Here is a 19,119-nt window from a genome sequence, read left to right on the forward strand (position 1 = left end):
TTACATGGCTGGATTCTACCATCCTTCAGGGTCCAGGTCAGAGTTCATGTCCTGAGAACCTCCCTAATTTCTCTGGGTGATCTCTCCTCTAAGTTATCAAGATTCCCAACACATTTTACCCTTTGCCTCTCCACCTTACCACTTCTCTCGGACTGTGGGTGGGAACTGTGTAGGGCACATGTCTGTACTTCAGCCAGGCTTTGCACAGATTCTGTGTGCATGTGTGTGTGTGTGTGTGTGTGTGTGTGTGAAAAAGACAGAGAGAGAGACAGAGAGAGAGAGACGAAGAAGGGAAGGAAGCCAACAAAACCTTAATAGAAATTGGAATGTTAATTAATTAATCAATTTTAAAAGCCAGTGAAATTGGTTGTTATCCTATGGATTTAAAAAAAAAGGTGACTAAGTCAATTCAAATCAAATTGTATGGAGTTAAGAATGATGAGCCTAAGAATGGTGGAAGGGAGCTAAATTTTCAATGACTAAGCCAGTGATCTGATAGACATGGTCTAGGTGTGGTAGAGTAGGCAACCAACTCTCTTGAACAGACCTTGACACAGTTCAGCATTATATAGCTTTGCTTTTTATTTCATCAAAGCAGTTTTAAAATAAGAACTTCCCATTTCTAATAACAGTTAATATTTATTTCACACTTACTGTGCTCTAAGCACATAATGCCACATACGTATTATTTCATTTAATGTCAAAACCCCTATGGAATTGTTGCAGTTAATTATTCTCCCATTTAGTTGGCATGGAAAGAAAGACATACTTGGTAACTATTAGAGCAGGGACTTAACAGTCACATCCCCACTCTTGCTTGCCTCCTCGAGTCCCCTCCAACCTTCCACTTTATTCTACATTTTTGCTAAAAAATATAATTTGATTGGACTGCCATTTTTATGTCGAGCCTGAACTGGGACTTCTAAAGAACATAGTTTCAATGACAAATTTGGTAAGAAAATGTATAATTTGTAGGTAAACAGGAACACAAATCATAAAAGAGCCATCAAGATCAGAGACCTCTGGCCACCAAGTGAGGACAATTAGGAAGACAGCAACTATTAATCATCTCCAGTGAATTAAAATAATATTAACAACTAATTTTCATATGATTACATAGCAGTTTGTAGAAATTTTGTTATGTTATCTTATTTTAGGCTTACAATTCTCTAATGTTGGTATTATAATTATCTCCATTTTGCAGATGAGAAAACTGATCATCAGCAAGGCTAAGAATTGCTCAAGCCAGTCTGAAATTGGTAGTAGGAATAAAACTGAGACCTGAGTCCAGATCTTTCCATTCCAAATCTTGGCCCCTTCTCTTTATTTCAACAAGTTGTCCCATGGTGTCTATGGCTGGCATGTAAAAGTCACCTTGAATTCTGCACCAAGTGACAAATAGTATCCAGTTTCTCACAATGTGCTTTCCTGACAGCATAGAATCTAACTCCTGAAGTCAAGCTGTCACCCTCTGGCCCTGTGTGACAACAGACAGACCTCCAGACTGTAGTGCCTAAAAGGGGAAAAGCAAAGTGTTCAAGTTCTCAAAGGCCATATTAATCCAGTGCACCAACTGTATGCCTTAGTCTAGGTGTGTATTAAAAACTGACATTCACCTATATACCTATGTCTTCTTATAGTTCATAATATTACCAAATCAAAGGTGCTTGGATATATTTGCCTTTAAGCTCATTTCCTGTCATCCCCATTTACTCCTAACCCCAATAACTCATAATTCTGTATGATACAAAGTAGAATTATATAGAAAAAATAAAAGATAGGGCAGCTAGATGACCCTTTTGCTTAGAGTAGGGGAGTGACACTGACTTCTCTCTTATATATTACCCTGTTGAGGACTCTGTCAAATCACCCAGCTTTTTAAGGGGAAAAAAGCAAAGAAATGGAAGGAAAGTACACCAATGTGAAGTGGTCACTTCAAGCAAAATCATTGACTTCTCTTTTTTCATTCTGGGATTGTTGAATATGGAAAGAGCACAGGCTTGAGGCCTGAACTCAAATCCCAGCTCTAAACTGTCTTACAACTGTCTGAAGCTAATTTTCTTTATTTAGAAAATGGAGATAATACCAAATTTCATGGATGTTTGAAGGATTAAATGAAATAATACATAATGTGTCTGATCCAAGGTTTGGCCCATAGCAGGGAGGCAACAGATGGTATGGTTCTGTGCCTCATTTTTCATAGCATGCTGTTTCTGAGATCTTTCTGTAAGTAGGAACTTACTCTCCCTTTGAGGGAACTCTAAAAGTCTCTCAATTTTTCCTTTGTGGAAAAGCAGTATCTTTACCTGGAAATGGCTTTTTCTACTTTAGTCTGTTTCCCAGCTCTCTTCAAAGCAGGTAATGATTTGTAAAATACTTAAATGTACCAGAGGAGCTACCATTTTAAATAATTGGTTTATAATGCAAATAATCCAAAGTGCTTGCCTGGCAAATCTGGACTTTTTACAAACCTCAGGTCTCATTGAGAAGGCTTTACCTCCTCTTTATCAAAAATATTAACCAGATCAGTCCTTGAACTCTAAAAAAATAGGTTTTACAAGAATTCCAGAGTGCATTTCAAAAGTCAAATGCACAAAAAGGACCAGTGTTTGACCTGGACTGAAAAACAGAGGAAGAAACCTGGACATTTTTTATTTCCTATGGCTTTGTACTTTCTGACCCTGGAAATGCCAGATAAACTTTCAGATTTGAATGAAGCAAGTTATCTCGTGATATGATTTGGCTGTGTCCCCATCCAAATCTCATCTTGAATTATATTTCCCATAATCCACACATGTCATGAGAGGGACCCAGTGGGAGGTAATTTAATCATGGGGGCAGTTACACTCATGCTGTTCTCATGATAGTGAGTGAGTTATCGCAGGATCTGATGGTTTTATAAAGGGCTTTCCCCTTTTTGCTTGGCACTTCTCCTTGCTGCCGGCATGTGAAGAAGGATGTGTTTGCTTCCCCTTCCACCATGATTGTAAGTTTCTTGAGGCCTCCCCAGCTATGCTGACCTGTGAGTCAAACCTCTTTCTTTTATAAATTACCCAGTCTCAGGTATGTCTTTATTAGCAGCGTGAGAACAGACTAATACATCTTGCTTACCTAATTCTATCCTTTTACCATAAGAACCTCATCCCTTGAAATTTAAAAGCAATATAATGGTCACTTCAAGTTCAGGCCAATGCTGTGACTTGTCTTGTGTAGTTCACTACACAAAAAAATATAGTTCTGAGCTTGCCTTAAGAAGAACCCATTTCAAAATTCCAATGAGACATTAGAAAATGAGTAATTTTCTCCTGGAGATGGATACATTGCAACGCTAAAATGCTAAACTCTAGCTAAGGTGAAATACCTAGAGGATTATGGATAATGTAATAATAAAGTTCTCAGGCTATTCTAAAACACTGCACTGCCTTTATAGGCCCATAACTTTGGTATAATTCTTTCATTTTTATATCTTTCATTTTTTTTCTTTCTCTTTCCCTCTCTCGGCCAGACTCGCTGATGCTCTTAACATCCTGACCTCATATTCCCAGTGTTTTTTAGCTTGGAAAAAAGATGACATTGGCTAGAATATAGGATTTAGTTATAAGATACATAAAGTTCTAAGTTTTGGAGAAATTCTCACAATAATTATTATCTCAGTATATGTTGTCCAAAAAAAAGAGGAGGGAGGGACAACACAATGAGGTTATTAACAAAGCAAAGCCTATGTTTATGTTTGTATACAAAACAAGGAAACGTAGAAAACTCAGTATACATTTTTTGGAGAGACCAGGATTTGGGGCTTGCTCATTTTTGTAGTTGTTTTCTGAGGGGAAATGGAGCAGTGGATTAGCCGGTTCATTGACTGAAACTTCTGGAGATATAGTGTGCAGTAAAAAGTTGACTAATGCCCATGGAATGCCTGCATGCCAAGCAGTCTTTATTTCAGAACTTTACACATATCACATGCTTAGTCCTCACAAGGAGACAGGTATTATTACTAGCCCCAGTTAACGGAAAAAAAATGGAGGCAAAAAGAGGTTAAATAACCTGTCTGTTATGAATTGAGTTGTGTCCCCTCAAAATTCATGTGTTGAAGCCCTCACCCCCAATATATCTGGAGATAAATCCTTTAAGAAGGTAATTAATGTTGAAAGAGGCAATAAGGGTACACACTAATCCAATAGGACTAATGTCCATATGAGATGAAGAGACACCAGGAGTGCAAGAGCACAGAGAAGAGACCCCACGAAGACACAGTGAGAAGACAGCCTTCTTCAAGCCAGGAAGAGAGGCCTCACCAGAAACCAACTCTGCTGGCCCTAGATCTTGGACTTTCGGCTCCCAGAACTATGAAACAATAAATTTCTCTTGTTTCAGCAAAACCCAGTGTGTGGTATCCTGCTATAGAAGCCTAGCAGGCAAATACACTGCCCAAAGTCAAGAGCAGTGCTGGGAATCAAATCCAGGTGCTCAGAATCTAGAGTGTATTCTTAAACCACTTCACAATGCTGTCTCTGTAGAATCTGGTCACTGGACAGAGAGTAATTAGACCTCTAGTTCCAACTCTAGTTCCACTCTCATCTTACAGCTATGGGACCCACAGAATTTTGTTTAATTTCTCTATGCCTCCATCTGTAAAATGGGAGAAAAATAATCTCTACTGGCAAGGACCAAATGAGACAACTATATGTAAAGACTTAGCAAATTGTTAAATCATAATAAAAATGGCCCTGTATTATAAAGGATAATAGCCTCAAAACGATTTATCTTAACATTGAGTCATTTCTCAGAGGTCAGCTCACAAAATCTCAGAGACTTCTGGCAAGATGTCTAATGAAAAACCAGACTGAAATGGGGCTGGGTAGGGGAGTCGGTAGGAGAGCAGGATTCGGAAGTGGGAACGTGTACCTGAAAGAAACATAATGCTATATTATTTTCCTCAACTGTGACATTCCACTTTAGTACCCTTGAGATAAAATTCTGGAAGAAACAGTGAGACTACTTATTACAGATTCAACTTAATTCAACTTATAAATTAATTAAGCCCTGCTGTGGCCATGTGCTAGGTGCCATGGGGAATGAAACGTAAACCACAATCACTGTCTTCAAAAAGCTTATAATCTAGACTGTCCAGGGGAAAAAAGAAAAGGCTGAGAAGTTCCAGGAATAGAAAGCTTATAATTTTAAAGGCTCAAAAGCTATAAAAAGGAAAGCAGCATAGTGAGAAAAAAAAAAGACTCAGGACTTAGAGAAAGACTTAGGTTTCAGTTCTTTGCCCCCACATTCCCTCTACCTGCGTCACTCTCCATGTGCCTGCCCCCAGCAGCCACTGTCACCTTTTAACTCTTATCCTTTGGTGCTCAGAAAGCCTTCCCTGACTGTTTTGACTTAGACAAATCTCTATTATATAACCCTACCATAACCATGAACCTTTCCTAAGGAGTACTTTTAAGAGGTGGATTTTTACATTTATTTGTGTAGTGATCTGACTAACTCCATGAGGTCAAGAACCCTGGTTTTATTAATCACACGCACTCACACACTTGCCCATGAGCCAGCACTGTTGGCTGGCATGCAATGTGTGCTCCTCAAATGTAGGAAAGAAAGAGAGACAGAAGGAAGGAAAGCCTGGCTTTGATATTTACTGGGTTGTAAAGTCATTTGGTCTGCCTGTATCCTCATCTGTAAAATGGAGATGATAATGCCCATTTTTCAGGGTTGTTATGAGAATTAAATAGTCAATGACATACTGCTTTATAAACTGTAAAGTGAATAGTATTTTAATATAAGGTAAAAAGCACTACAGCGGTCACAAATGAAAACCCAAAGCTAATGCAGGACAGGCGATTCACTCCCTCCTTTCTGAACTGGGGCAAAGAACGAATCAACAAAGACTTAACAGAGAAGGTGATATAGCTGAGGAATGAGGAGATTTTAGTAAGTAGAAACAACACCTACTTTTTACATTTACTTGAGAAAGAGAAAGCATGTGTGTGTGTTGACTCCTCAGTAGCAAATCACTCTGTAAGGACAAGGATTTCCATCTGTTTTGCTCACAGTTATGTTCCCAGTGCCTGTGCCACTCTCTGATACATGGTTGGTGTGTAGTAAATACTAACTCATTGAAAACATAAGTGAATGAATGCATGCATGAATGGAGGGGAGAAGGAATTATCAGAAGACACTTTATAAGCAGGCACAAAACCGTGTCTTGTTCCAGTAGAAAGTGGTCCTGGTGTGGGAAGCATGGGCTGAGAGACGGAGTTGCAGAGGAGGAGCTGGGAGGAGAGGAGGTAAGGGACTCCGTGAACACAGATGCTGCCGCCTGACAAGAATACTGGTATGCTGGCCAACTTTAAGATGGCATTTGCGTGACTGATTTGCAGAGTTTCTAAGTTTTTGAACTAATGCTCCTAGCCCTGACATCTTTAATTGAAACTGAAGTGAAAATGCTCCCCATTAAAACATCAAACGGAAGTGCCTTGAGTCAGGCCAATTTGCTAATCATCACAAAGTTCTCCTCTGCACATCAAGGGTCCTTGACAACATGTAACCTACAATGACAATGAAAGGAAAAATGTGTTTGTAATGACAATAAAGATGGAAGCTATGAAAATCATCAGGAGCATCTGAATTCAAAACAACGAATAGAAATCATGTCATTTGCATAGAAATGTGGCATTGCTACTGATATTGGTTAAAATTCAGAAGTAGATGAATAATGAATAGAATGCCACTTTTTAAATTATAAAATAAAAACCTAATGACTCTTATCTTTCAGAAAAAATCTCTCGGAGTCCTTAATAAGAGAAGAAGAACTGAAAATAAACTGTGTACTGAAGACTTTCAGTCACGGTCTTTTTTTCTTTTTTTTTTAATGTCAAGAAATGACTACCTAATCAGTATCTGTGATAATGATCTGTAATCTTACCAGCGTGAGATTGATGATAAATAGCAAGTACTGATTTTTTAATAACATGAAGAACAGATACGCAACACATTTTCAGGTAGGAGTCATCCAGTCCTCCTTAATGGAAAATCGTTACAGTCCAGCTATTGTAATATAATTCAAATAAAATCTTTTTAAGGTGTCATTTTAATGCAAATAACTTAGCAGCAAACTTTTACACTATTGGTGCCCAAAGCTTATTTTTATCTAAGTCTCAGATAGTAAGAATGTTGGAAATAATTGAGTTCTTGTCTAATTACATGAAGACTAATTTAGAACCTCATTTATTTGGAGAGTCTCTGGCACAGCAGATCCATTTAAAATGACACACAAGAGCAGGTAATTAAAAATTAAAGTTGAAATCAAGATGAAAAAGGCAAGACTGAAGCTGGCTTAGACTGCTCTGATTAGCTGTAGAGGGGCAGTGAAATTTGACAGGGGCTTGACAGACTGTCAAAGATGCAAAGAAAGAGGCAGGATGATGGAATGCAGCTCCCAGGGGCACCAAAGGTTTTTTGAGTCTTTCCAGTATATGTCCACTTGCAAAGCTGGCTACATGCAACTAGGAGAGATCATCTGGCTGAGTACGAATGAGAGCTGGAGATTCCCAGTCACAGAAAACCTTCCCTCATGTCTGCTGTCCCAGAAGGGAATGCCAGGCTCCTGGGTAATGAGGAAAAGGCACATTATCCAGATAAGCAAGACCATTAGACACGGGTGCCCCTTGTGCATGGCAAGCTCTTTTGTATACAACACTTTTGGAATGGCTTGAGCAATGACACACAGACACACAATCAAAACGGTCTTTGATCATGCATTTTAGTTTGCAAATGCCTTTTACATAGACAACAGCCCTTCATTCTCACACTAGCCCCATTTTACAAGTGGTGAAATTGAGGTCCTGAAAAGTTACGTAACAAACCTAAAGTACTAGGACAAGAAATCAAAATGTTTGACTCCAAATCCCAAAACACATCATCTCCTCATGTAGTGACACTCTTTTTTTTTATTCGCTCTTAATGGATTTTTTTCTCTTTCCTCCCTCTTCATTTTCCTCTTACCTATTTTCCTCCCTCTTCATTTTCCTCTTACCTATTTTCCTCCCTTCCTTTTCCATTTCCTTGCCCATTTCCTCTTATTCTTGTCTGTGCCGTAACTCTGCCAGCAACTCAGAGAGCACAGCTCAGCTGAGCAGACCATCTCAGATCTGAAGAGTTTGCTGATGGACCCTGAAAGGCAGAACGTGGTTCTGTTTCTACTGCAGCAAAAGCATCACCCTCTGAGAATGAGGTGAGGGCACACAGATGTACTTGTAGAGTACAGTTAAACTATGTTCATGCCAGAGAACAATAATCTGATAGATTCTTAAGTTCCCTTGGAGGGTGTGATCTATAAAAGGGCCCAAATGGAGTCTTCCACAGATACTCATGCCCCTGCTGAGCCCCGGAAAGCAAATTTTACCCCTGCCCCAGAAAGGCACTCAGGCTGTGTATGGGAGAGCCACTCATAACACTTTACTAAATCTGGATTCTTCTCTTTCAGATGATAAATACATACCGTCTGAGCCATCAATCAAATGTCTAGGTCTCTATTTCTCTCCCAAGGACCAAGTGAACAAGTGAGCTCCCAAATGGAAATGAAAACTAGTTACAGCCGTTTTTCTCTAAATATAGCCCCTTACCAGAATCATTAGCATCACTTGAGAACCTGTCAAAATGCAAATTCTTGGGTCTCAATCCAAATCTAATGAACTCGAGTCTCTGGGACTAGGACCCAGCAAGCTGTTCTGATAGTCTCTCTAGATTATTCAGATGCCAACTGAAGTGTGGGAACCCTGGTCTAAATACAGTTCAGTGGAAAAGCCCTTGACTAGGAGCCAGGACTCTGGGGACTTAGTCCTAGTGAGGCCCCTCACTCACACGTGGGCTAGGGGAAATCGTGTCACCTCTCTAGCCCCGTTTCCTCCCCCATCAAATGAAGAAGTCTTATGTGGGGTGCCACGCACTCTTCTTTTGTACACATCCTGTGAGTCTTCAGGAAGGACGACACGAGGCATCAGCAAAGCACAGCTCCAGCTCAACATTACCAATATTACTTGCTCTTATTCCACAATAATCTCTTGCTTCCTTAAAGTCTTAAAGCTCATTCTCCAAGAATCTCTAGTGAAATTATAGTTGAACCCAAACTTGTGGGAAGATGCCCCAACTATCACCTGTATCAGCTAAGCTAGAACACAGAACAAGTATTTCTTTTCTTTTCTTTTTTTTTTTTTTTTTTTTTTGAGACAGAGTTTAGCTCTTGTTGACCAGGCTGGAGTGCAATGGCACAAGCTCAGCTCACTGCAACCTCCGCCTCCTGGGTTCAAGAGATTCTCCTGTCTCAGCCTCCCGAGTAGCTGGGATTACAGGTATGTGCTACCACACCCGGCAATTTTGTACTTTTAGTAGAGACGGGGTTTTTCCATGTTGGTCAGGCTGGTCTCGAACTCCTGACCTCAGGTCATCCACCCACCTTGGCCTCCCAAAGTGCTGGGATTACAGGTGTGAGCCACCACCCCTGGCCAGAACAAGTATTTTCTGAAGGGACCAAGATCCAGAAATGAAAGGTGAGGCTGGTCCCAATGGAGCAAGTCAACCAAGACCAACTTCCTCCAGTCCTCAGTTTAGCCTCATCTCTGTTAGATTTCAGATTGAAATGTAGATTTTTCTGGCCAGTTATAAGGCTTATTGCTATCCTCTTCTCTTACTGCATTAAATAGAATATGGATCTAGAGAGATAGTTATATATAAAAGGAAGCTAAACTCCCAATAGAGGTTGATTTCTCAAGAATGTGGTTGTCATTCTGGGTCATTTGGACCGACGTATTCTTATAAACACTCAGTAAAAGTCAACCAGAAGAGAGTCCTCTAGGAGACTGTCCTTTCACTGTCTTTAACAGAAACATCCACTTCAGCCCGTCAGCCACCACATAGTCACAGGATCACTACCACATGCAGGAACTGGGGGTGCAGCAATTAACAACTTAGAAATGGTCACTTCCTTTGAGAGGCTGACAGTCCCGCAGGGATGATGCACGTTGTCTGAGTGCTATGACTGCTGTGAGGAATTGGTATGCAAGCAAATACAGGGAAACCTACCCAAAGCCAGGGGCTTTTATGAACAGAGAGAGGCAATGACCTCAAGGGCAAGATGGCTGCATTTTTTACCCTAGTGTATCTGCAGAATGTGACACGCTGTCATCAATCAACTGGGACACACAGCATCCTCCTCAGAGGGACGCTCCCCACGCCTTCCCTTCTTTTCTTCAGGGGTCACTCCAGGGCAGGGAGTGGGTTATATCAGGAATCGAGAGGAAGGGTCAGTGGGAACCTAGTAGCCTGTACCCTGACTTGACTACTTCACAGTTCCTGTTATTTTTAGCTATTAACATGGTGGTTCCCTGCTCTAGCATTCACAAAACTCACAATTTTAAAAGAAATATATTGTGAAATAGCTCTTCTTAATCAAACCTCACCATCTACAATTTTCAATTTAATTTATATTTTAAGATCGGGGTACATGTGCAGGTTTGTTACATAGGTAAACTTGCTTCACGGGGGTTTGTTGTACAGATTATTTTATCACCCATGTATTAAGCTTAGTACCCATTAATTGTTTTTCCTGATCCTCTCCCTCCTCCCACCCTCCATCTTCTGACAGACCCCAATATGTGTCGTTCCCTTCCATGTGTCCATTTTATTATTTAGCTCCCTTTTATAAGTGACAACATGAGGTATTTGATTTTCTGTTTCTGCATTAGTTTGCTAAGGATAATGGCTTCAGCTCCATCCATGTCCTGAAAAGGACATGACTTCGTTCTTTATTATGGCTGCAGAGTATTCCATGGTGTACATGTACCACATTTTATTCATCCAGTCTATCATCGATGGGCATTTAGGTTTGTTCCATGTCTTTGCTATTGACCAGACACAAATTACTGAATTCCTGCTAGATGCACGGCTGTCTTGAAGCCTCCACCTGCTTCCTGTCTTGTGCACATCTCCCTCCAGTCATCTCAAAACACATTGTTCAGAAACAAAAGGGGGGTACCAGCTACATAACCAGGTACACACTTACTGTTGTCCTCAGCAACACAGTGTCTGCTTCTTGCAAGGAACATGGGACACAATGTGCCCATACATGCCACGCTGGTCTCCAGTAAAACACCAAGGGGAGGATTCCAAATGAGAAGATGGATCCGGCAAGGCAGAGACTTTTTCGGCAGCCCTCAGTCCGATAGCCAAATATCTCCTGAGACAGAATCAAAAAGATCCCAAATATTGGTTAAGCACAATAAGCAATAAATGAACAAATACTGATTTTAGTGATGGAAATGGAGGCAGAAGTGAAGGAGTTGAGGAGGGTGAGGAGAGGGCAGGGTGAGGGATGGAGAGAGTGGAGAGGGAATCTCGACAAAGAAGTATAAGACATGATTCCAGGAAGCAAGGGAATCCCAGTCTAACTAGAACACCAGTTTCAATCCTTCGAGCACCTTGCTACCCTGTGCCAAGCACCGTGCCAGGTGTTTAGATGTGTCGTCTTATTTAAGTCTCCCAAGCATCCCTGTGTTTTCCATGAAGTGAGATAATTATCCTCATTTCATACACGGTGAGACTCAGCTTAGAGTGGCGGAATGGGATGACCTGCCCAAGGCCACACAGCCAGAATGTCCCACTGCTAAGATTCCAACCCAGGTCTGTCAGCCGGCTAGCCGACGGCAGTACCAAGAGATTCCCTTGGCTGGCATCAGCAGACACAGGAGAGGGAGAGGAAAGAACCAGGCCTTGAGATCTGAGTCAGGATTGGGTGAAAGTATTTGACCATAAGAGGATTAACAAGCAAAGGCTAAGTTACCCTTGGGAGTTTGGGGTAGAGTTGTGCCTTCCCACGTTCCTTCCTCATTCAGTAACAAACAATTTTATGTCAAGGGGAAAAACACCAGAGGGACTATTTGGTTTACTTCAACTCATTCTACTGAGCACTGATGCATCATGAGAGGATATTATTAGACCCCAGAGGATATATACGAGACAACAGTCTCACCTCTAATAAATGTATACTCTAGACAGATGTCTTCCTTCCAAGGAAATTCTGAGATAGAATAGAAAACGGCCCCTGACGTTTATGGTCTTAGTCCCACAGCTTTATCTCACAAAGTCATGGGTATACTTTATACTGGTTATGATGGCTAAAATTGAGAGGTAGTAGAGTGTCCTGGTTAAAAGTACATTCTCTGGACCAAGACTCTTTGGGTTTAGAGACTAGCTCTGCCACTTATTGGGCGTGTGATTTTTCAGTACATTGTCTAACCTCTTTATCCCTATTTGTCTTCCATTAAAATGGGATAGTAATACTACCCACGTGACAGGGTTGTTGTCCTATGTAAGCATTTACTACGGCTGTTGCTGCTATTGCTTGATCACGTGTCCCTGAAATAGACCTGAAATTCTATCCCTCAGTTTATTGGCAGTTAGGTACAAGAATTCCTAGTGTCAATAGTTATGCTCTTGCTAGAATTGTCTCTTAGGATAACAAGGGAGCTGGAACATAAAACTTTAAGTCTATCAACTTCTCTATCTCATCTGATAAAGACTACATTGCCAGGAAAGGTTCTGTGATGCTTGGCTGAAGGTTGCTTTTCTGTGTAAACATTAGGTTCCTTTCTATTATTAGCAACACATACAGGTGCTGACTGGCTTTCTTAGGCATTGTCCAAATTTGGCATAACCGATAAAATGTTCTCATTAACTCAGAAATGATATCTTAACTAATTTTGCAAGTAGAATGTAGATTCTGACATGAATACTCTTCTGCTCCAAGCTCAAGCTATTGCTGTCCAGATGCCAAGCCTGGAATGGCTCTGTCCCCTCATCACACTGGCAGCAATGTTCTCTTAGTCCCACACAGAGCAGTGTCCCAGTCTTAATTTCCTTACTTGCCCTGAGTCCAGCTACTGTTCTTTCCCATGTGCTTTTTCTGTTTCAACACTTTGGCATAGATCAACTTCTACCTTTTTTTCATCTTTTTTTTTCTTTTTGTTTTTCATCTTTTAAAAATATTATATTTAAAAGTTTCCTTATATTGCCAGTCAGTTGAGCCCCCATGTAATATGCCTGAGTTACTCTGTTCTACAGCAAAAACCTCTGTTACCGTGCTTTCTCTTATGGGCTATGCAGTGAGGGCTGTCTATAGTTTCCAAAGTGTCTTTGTGATTACTGTCAAGATAACGTAAACAGAAATTATTATCTTAATTCTCCATTAAGAAAACCAAAGTTCAAAGTTACTGTAATATCCTTAATAGTAATAATAGTGATTAACAACTAATTACTGATAACAGTGCTAGCAGCTAACATTTATTGGGCACTTAATAGCCTTTCACTAAGCATATGATACATATTCTCCCATTTAGTTGAAAAATATTAAATTAGTTTCCCAAGCCACAAAGCTCATAACTCACTCAAAACTGGGCCTCCAGTCTAGACCTCTGTAGCATGTGGAAGATGATGTGGGCTGGCCATTTCTACTCCTATTCTCTTCTTTATTCTTTTATTTCAGTTCAATTTAACAAATGTTTGTTACATGTCCACCAAATGGCAGGCATGTGCCACTGAATTGTACTAAGTTGAAATGAATTGCATTGCAGGGACTATTAACAGATATTGGGTTTAAAATTGCAAAAATCAGCACAGTGCTGCTATTATTATCCCATAGCAATTCCCTTCCTACATTTATGGAGTGTCTTCTATGTCCCTGGGTATGCTGCAGGGAACTGTCCTTGCTGCCCTGCACTCCATCCACTCTTACCTCCCACAGAAAGGGATCAGTTCGAAAAAAAAAAAGACTATTGGGAAAATGTCAAAAGAATATTACACAAATAGTCAAGTTCATGGCAGGCTACGTGCATTATGGATCGGCACACTGTCCCTTTCTTTATCCCTTCCCTACCCACACATTCTTCTTCCTCTGTCCATGGGCATCCAGGTCCCTTGCATCTCTCAGGGCTTACACTTTGGTCCAGGTGTCCAGGCCTTGTCTCCTGCAGAGCTTCTATGCTCAAGGAGCCAAATTCTGCTCTTCGGAGCAATGTTTTAAACCATCTCAACTAATAGAACCTTCTCAGTATCTGTAGACCCTCTCCTCAAAGAAATACACACTTACACACAAACATCTTCATGGATATTTAGGGAGGATCCCACGGCCTAGAAAAGGTCCTGCTCTAGAGGTTTCATGAGATTGAATCAAGGCTTGTCTTCCAGAGTTTACCCTCAGTACTTCAACTTAGGGCCTGACACCAAGTAAGCACTTAACGAATGTAGAAGTATGAAGACACAAGTGGGTGGAAATGCAGGTGAGGTGTCCACTGGAACAGAACACTCCTGTCCCCAAAGAAGTGCCAGAGGGCAATGTCACCACCTAGGGGCCTATTAGTCCTGAGAGTGGTTCTCAGCCTTTCAGTCCCAGAAACTACCAGCAGAACCACCTCTCACAGGGAATATTCCATTTAAGCAGATCTCAGAGACTGGGATTAACGAGAGAGAGAGATGTATGCTGCTGTCATACTAACCAGACAAATACATGGGTTGGTATGAAGAGTGCATTCTCTCCCCAGTGACACCATCTCCACTGTCATGACTGACCTGCTAACAGAGCCATGTGCAAGCACAGTACTTAAAACAGGCTCTGGAGTCTTCTTTGACCGTCTCCCACCCTGACTGGCACATGTCTTTTTTAAACACATTAATTCTTTTAATCGAAGTACAGTCCAATCTTTTTGGCCTAGAAGTCAGTTTGTCTCTTTAAGAAAATGTTGCATTTCTCTACAGGCTTCGTTAAATATTTGAAAAGTTTTAAAGTTTTCATTTTTAAAAGTTTACTTCCCTGAAGATAATATCTTTTCCCTTATTTCTGAATTTGGGGTGTTAAGAGAATCCTTCACTGTTATTTCCAGGCCCTACACCCAATTGTTTTAAAGGAATGCATTTAAATGGATTTACCTTGCTGCTTGCCCAACCCCCACATCTATTACAATTCCTGCCTCTGTACAGTTTCTTCTGTGCCACTCTTTAGTACTAAGGGAAGTTTTTCTAAGTTTCTTCAAAGTTAATTTGACTACTAGATTCAGGTGAAAAATTCTCAACGTGAATGACCTAATCTAGAAACCTTAAACTGCAGGCTCAAAAGGAGTGACCTGCAGACTCGTTTCTTGTTTACTTGTTAAGAATTTCTAAAAACTTTAAATTGGTCCCCCAGTTATTTTTACATAAAAATTATGATTTCTACTTTTTTCTTAAAATAAATTAAAATGGTGACAATATTGTTCCCACATTCTTGCACTGCAATAATCAGTTGGAAAGCAGAAAAAAGAAAAAAGAAAAAAAAAACACATGTATAACATAACCCAGGAAATAACCGAGATGCCATCCAGTGGGTGAGACGTACTGTGGTGTGTCCACACAATGAGATTTAATACAGCACTTCAAACGGTTGAGCTCCAGCAACACACATCAATATGGATGACTCTTAGTAATGGAATGGGAAGGGAAGAAAGTCAGTGCAAAGAATTGTAATAGCATTATAACCTTTTTATAAAGTTGAAAACAACTAGCATTTCAATTATTTGGGGGATATATCTAGTTAAAAGAAAACCATATAGGAAGGGAAGCAAGGGAATGATGAACACGATTTAGTACAGTGGCTGCCTCTGTTGGGGAAAGGCAGAGGAATGACAGGCCACACTGTTACATGCAGATGATTGTCCAATCCTAGCTTTTGTTTGTGGTGATGGGTTCAGCACATTATTATAAAGAACTCATTAAGTAGCTAACCAAATTAATGCAGCACAACATGGGCAAATAACATGAGTACATCATGAACCAAAGATTATGGACAATCTAACTGTGAGCACCTCAAGTCTTAGGGGAAAAAAAGAAAAAAGAACCGGCCAGAGCAAGTACCAGATGCCCCCTCTAAATGAGCAGGTGCCCTCTTATTGTCTGTGGCTCCTGCCTTGCTTTCTTTTGTCCGCAACACTGAGGCTATATGTTAGGTGCCATCGCACATCTCATGCCAGACCTGCTCATTGGAGCTGCAGCCTCACCCCTGTAAGCTAGTGGTTCTCAACCAAGCGAGAGTTTGTCTCCCAGGGAACGTTTGGCAATGTCTGGAGATATTTTTTGGTCACTCAATTCTCAATTGGGTGAGTTACTTCTGGCATCTGGTGGGCAGAGGCAGGAATGCTGCTAAGCACCCTACAATGCAGAGGACATTCCCCTACCTCCAAAAAGTTATCTGGCCCAAAGTACTGCCAAGACTGATAAAAACCTGCTTTAGGCATTATTGTTTCCTCCCAACTAAACTAAGCAGATCTCTAGGTCCTAGTGCCTAGGATGACATCTTCAGCACCCAAAGAACTACAAAATTTTGATTTTGAAACCCATGGTAAAAGAGGATTGACAATACTAAATGACCAACAAAGTAGGTAGTGGTTGCAGTGTAGCCCAACAAATCATTTCACAGATAAGGAAACTGGGGTACTAAGAGAGAAAGCAGATTGCGCACGTGATCTACCACCTGCCTTCCTCTCCTACTTCATCTTGGACTACTCTCCCTCTGTGTCACACTGGACCAGCCATGAGGACTCCTTCCATTTTGTTGAATTCACCAAGCCCTTTCCTACCCCCATGGTCTTCCCATGGCTTGCTATTTCTCATTCTTTCAGTCTCCTTTAAATATTTGCTTTTCAGAGAGGTCTCAGCCAACCACCCTATGTAATTTAGCCCCTAATCTCATGTGCCTTTTATAATACTTTCGTAGAATTTTCACAATTTGAAATTTGGTTTTTTTTTTTTTTTTTTTTTTTTTGAGATGGAGTCTTGCTCTGACTCTGTTACCCAGGCTGGAGTGCAGTGGTGCAATCTCAGCTCACTGTAGCCTCTACCTCCTGGGTTCCAGTGATTCACCTGCCCCAGCCTCCTGAGTAGCTGGGATTACAGGTGCTCGCCACTGTGCCTGGCTAATTTTTGTGTTTTTAGTAGAGACAGGGTTTCATCATGTTGGCCAGGCTGGTCTCGAACTCCCGACCTCAGGAGATCCGCCCCCTCACCCTCCCAAAGTGCTGGGATTACAGGCGTGAACCACTGCGCCTGGCCTGCAATTTCTATTTTTTGCTTGCTTTTCTGTTTCCTCCTTTCTGCTCCCCTACAACTAGGCTTTAATTTATGTCATAGTAGGATCAATTCAAGTTTTTTCTTCCAATGTTGTTTACCCAGCATCACATACATTATCCGCATGTAGTGGGCACTCAATAAATATTTGCTGACTCAATCAATATATAAATGAGTGGCCATATTAAAGGAAAGAAGAAAGGAAGGAGGCAAAGGTAGGAAAGGGAGGGAAGGAGGGATGAAGGGCAAGAAAGAAACAGTGAAGGGAAATTAATAAACCCGTACTCTCTTTGTTCCTAGCACAAGAAATTTAACTGTATTCTCTCCTTGGACGCTAAAAATAAAATCAGTCCACTGAGGGGAGGAAGGAGAAAACACAGCAACTCTCAGATGCTGCTCTGTGCCTTTGGTCATTAGGAAATGTTAAACTAGTCACACCATTTGCATTACATCAAGTTAATCTCTAAGTCTATGTTTCTTGAATGGGTGCTAGGATTTTTGCTTTTTCTTTCTCTTTTTAGTCTGTCTCCAAGAGTTCAAAAGATGCTAAAGGTAAGACTGAGTTTTACATCTCTCTGTCTTCAACAGAGCCAAACCAAGAGCCTGTCCTGGAAGGGACAAACTGGTTAGATACCTGCGCTCCAGGCTCCTGCTCTAGACCAAAAAGTGTGTTCACAATCACTTGAGTGTGAATTGTGCTGACTCCCCAGTCTTGTACATTACTTTGCAAAAAAAAAAAAAAAAATTATTATTATTATTAAAAATAAAAAATAATAATATCCAACAATGACTACTGGCGTGCAGCCGAGGCCCATTTTCCACTAACAATGTTTACATCCATTCAGTGGTTACTGGAGGGGCCCTTGAGGGGATCCTGAGGGATGAAGTGAACTGGCCATAGCTGGCAGATAGTTGGGATGATACTTAATCACATTCTCTTCCCAGCTTTGGAATGTCACTTCTCTCTCATTCCCAGCTTCGGAATATCACCTCTCTGGTCACTGACTCCCAGTTTCTCTTGCCATACTTTCTTTCTCATGATTGCTATGGGAAACAATAGAATGACACCTGGCCCAGGTGTCAGGCTCAAGAACCAAGGCAATGTTCGTTAACATGCTTCTGTGCTGCACCTCCAGCATGAAGTCTTTACAGTATCTTTGCATCAGTTTTCAATTCAAATTGCCTACTATGTCTAAGACAATGGGTAAAGTATGTCTGCGAGAGATAAATCTTCTCCCTCAAGGAGCTGACAGAAGAGATGATGAATTTTAAAATAACTATAATTCAGGGCAAAAAATATTAAATGCCATATGAAAAGCACAAGGGAAAAATCAGTTTCGAATGATGAAGATCTCCCACTGAGACAATTAATAGGAAAAACTTTCCAAAAGAATAATAATTTGTAATTGACTTGGAGAGAATTGGTAGAATTTTGATAGCTAGGAAAGGAGAGTAGGAAAGGCACTGCAAGTGGAGGAATTAGCCTTGAGCAAAGGTAGACTATACAAGGAATATATTTAAGGACAAAATGTCAGGGTAATGCCTTACAGGAGTTCAATGTACTCTAATGTTACAATTAACCTAATCGTGTATGGTTAGATAATACAACTTTGGTTGGGACTTTGGGATTCTAAGATGTGTATGCTACTCTAGCTATGGCTTTTGGAAACCAAGTTTGCTGAACCCTTAAAAACTGCACCTCCAGCCAAGCGCGGTGGCTCATGCCTGTAATCCCAGCATTTTGGGAGGCCGAGGCGGGCAGATCACCTGAGGTCAGGAGTTCGAGACCAGCCTGGCCAACAGGGTGAAACCCCATCTCTACTAAAAATACAAAAGTTAGCTGAGTGTGGTGGCTCACACCTGTAATCCCAGCCACTTGGGAGGCTGAGGCAGGAGAATGGCGTGAACCCAGGAGCAGGGGTTGGAGTGAGCCGAGATGGTGCCACTGCACTCCAGCCTGGGCCACAGAGC

The 19,119-nt window shown here is 41.0% G+C and overlaps 1 protein-coding gene across 3 annotated transcripts in view; it reads right to left on the reverse strand.

The window, feature by feature from the left end:
• ATP13A4 (ATPase 13A4) overlaps nt 1–19,119 on the reverse strand; it is a 191,034-nt gene that overhangs the window by 104,452 nt on the left and 67,463 nt on the right. For all 3 annotated transcript variants that reach the window (XM_073023753.1, XM_073023754.1, XM_008009553.3), the window contains one exon: nt 11,063–11,236. In XM_073023753.1, the coding sequence (XP_072879854.1) occupies nt 11,063–11,236 (174 nt within the window). The remainder of the gene's footprint in view (nt 1–11,062; nt 11,237–19,119) is intronic.

This window comes from Chlorocebus sabaeus, chromosome 15 (assembly GCF_047675955.1).
Source record: "Chlorocebus sabaeus isolate Y175 chromosome 15, mChlSab1.0.hap1, whole genome shotgun sequence".
Taxonomy (NCBI): domain Eukaryota; kingdom Metazoa; phylum Chordata; class Mammalia; order Primates; family Cercopithecidae; genus Chlorocebus; species Chlorocebus sabaeus.